The sequence below is a fragment of the Bipolaris sorokiniana genome (genome assembly GCF_000338995.1).
Source record: "Bipolaris sorokiniana ND90Pr unplaced genomic scaffold COCSAscaffold_123, whole genome shotgun sequence".
NCBI lineage: Eukaryota > Fungi > Ascomycota > Dothideomycetes > Pleosporales > Pleosporaceae > Bipolaris > Bipolaris sorokiniana.
This window is the reverse complement of record NW_006912014.1, coordinates 1-1,054: the sequence shown is the minus strand read 5'-3', so window position 1 is coordinate 1,054 and position 1,054 is coordinate 1. Positions and strand designations below refer to the sequence as shown.

At 26.7% G+C, this 1,054-nt stretch overlaps 1 protein-coding gene across 1 annotated transcript; it reads left to right on the top strand.

Moving 5' to 3' along the window:
* Positions 1-459: 459 nt before the first annotated feature.
* On the top strand, positions 460-612 carry COCSADRAFT_104830 (uncharacterized protein; the record flags this gene model as incomplete). The annotated part of the gene is made up of 1 exon (XM_007708035.1): positions 460-612. A coding segment is annotated over one exon (153 nt), but the record flags the coding sequence as incomplete, so codon positions are not given.
* Positions 613-1,054: the final 442 nt, after the last annotated feature.

Sequence of the window (1,054 nt, the reverse complement as noted above, 5' to 3'; positions counted from 1 at the left end):
AAAGTAAGTTGAAAAATATTCCTAATAGGCTATTTTATTTAGCTTTTTATCTAGTTTTTTAAATTTAATTTAGTTCTCTAGTAGCTATTTAGCTAATAGAAATCTAGCTCGGGATATATCTATTTAAATCTGGGGAGCTATTTAGATAGGTAGACGATCTGATTTAGTTGTTATTAAGACACGAAAAACAACTATAAACTTTAATAATCGCTACTATATCCGTAAAACTCTAATACCTTAAGTTAAACCTAATATTAAACGCGGTAAGTTATATAGCTTTTTTATATCATCTTTTTAGTTTATTTTTCTCCCTGCGCTAAGATAAGTAATCATTAAATAATATAAACTATAATAGATACTAATAGCTATATAGAGTGGCAATTTTAGCAGAATAACTCTAAAATCTATACTACAAAGAACGTTTTTGCTTAGTTTTTAAGAAATAAAGTCAAGCTTTATCCTCATCCACCCTATAGTCCTGATTTAAATCTAATAGAAAACGTGTGGAGTTTACTTAAAGACCGTCTTAGTAAACGTCCATTTGGATCTTTAGGCCTAGATATTAATAAAGAGAGTATTAATAGCTTTATTAAAGCTATAAAAGAGAAGTAGTAAGCTTTATCACAATAGAATATAGATAATTATATTTTATTACTACCTAGGCGTTATAATACTATAGTAGAAGCAAAGGGCTGGTATATAAAGTATTAGATAGTATTAATATCTCATTATATCCAAAAATGCTTTTTTTCTTATTCTCTACTTAGTAGAAGATTTTAGTAAGAAAGTATAGCTTATAATCTAGGATGTTATATACTAATAGAAAAATTATATTATATATAGCTTATAGCCGATTTTGTACACCTATTATTAAGTACATTTAAGTGTTAGTTAGCGTTTTATAGTACTCTAAGTTTAACTTTAAATAATATCTATAAACTGCTGACTAAGCAAAAGTTTAGTTCCTTTACTTAATCTTATAGATCGCAGCTTTTCAGAGCACGAACCTGTTAAGTCTTAACTAGTCTAGATCTAAAGTTATAATAGTTTAAAC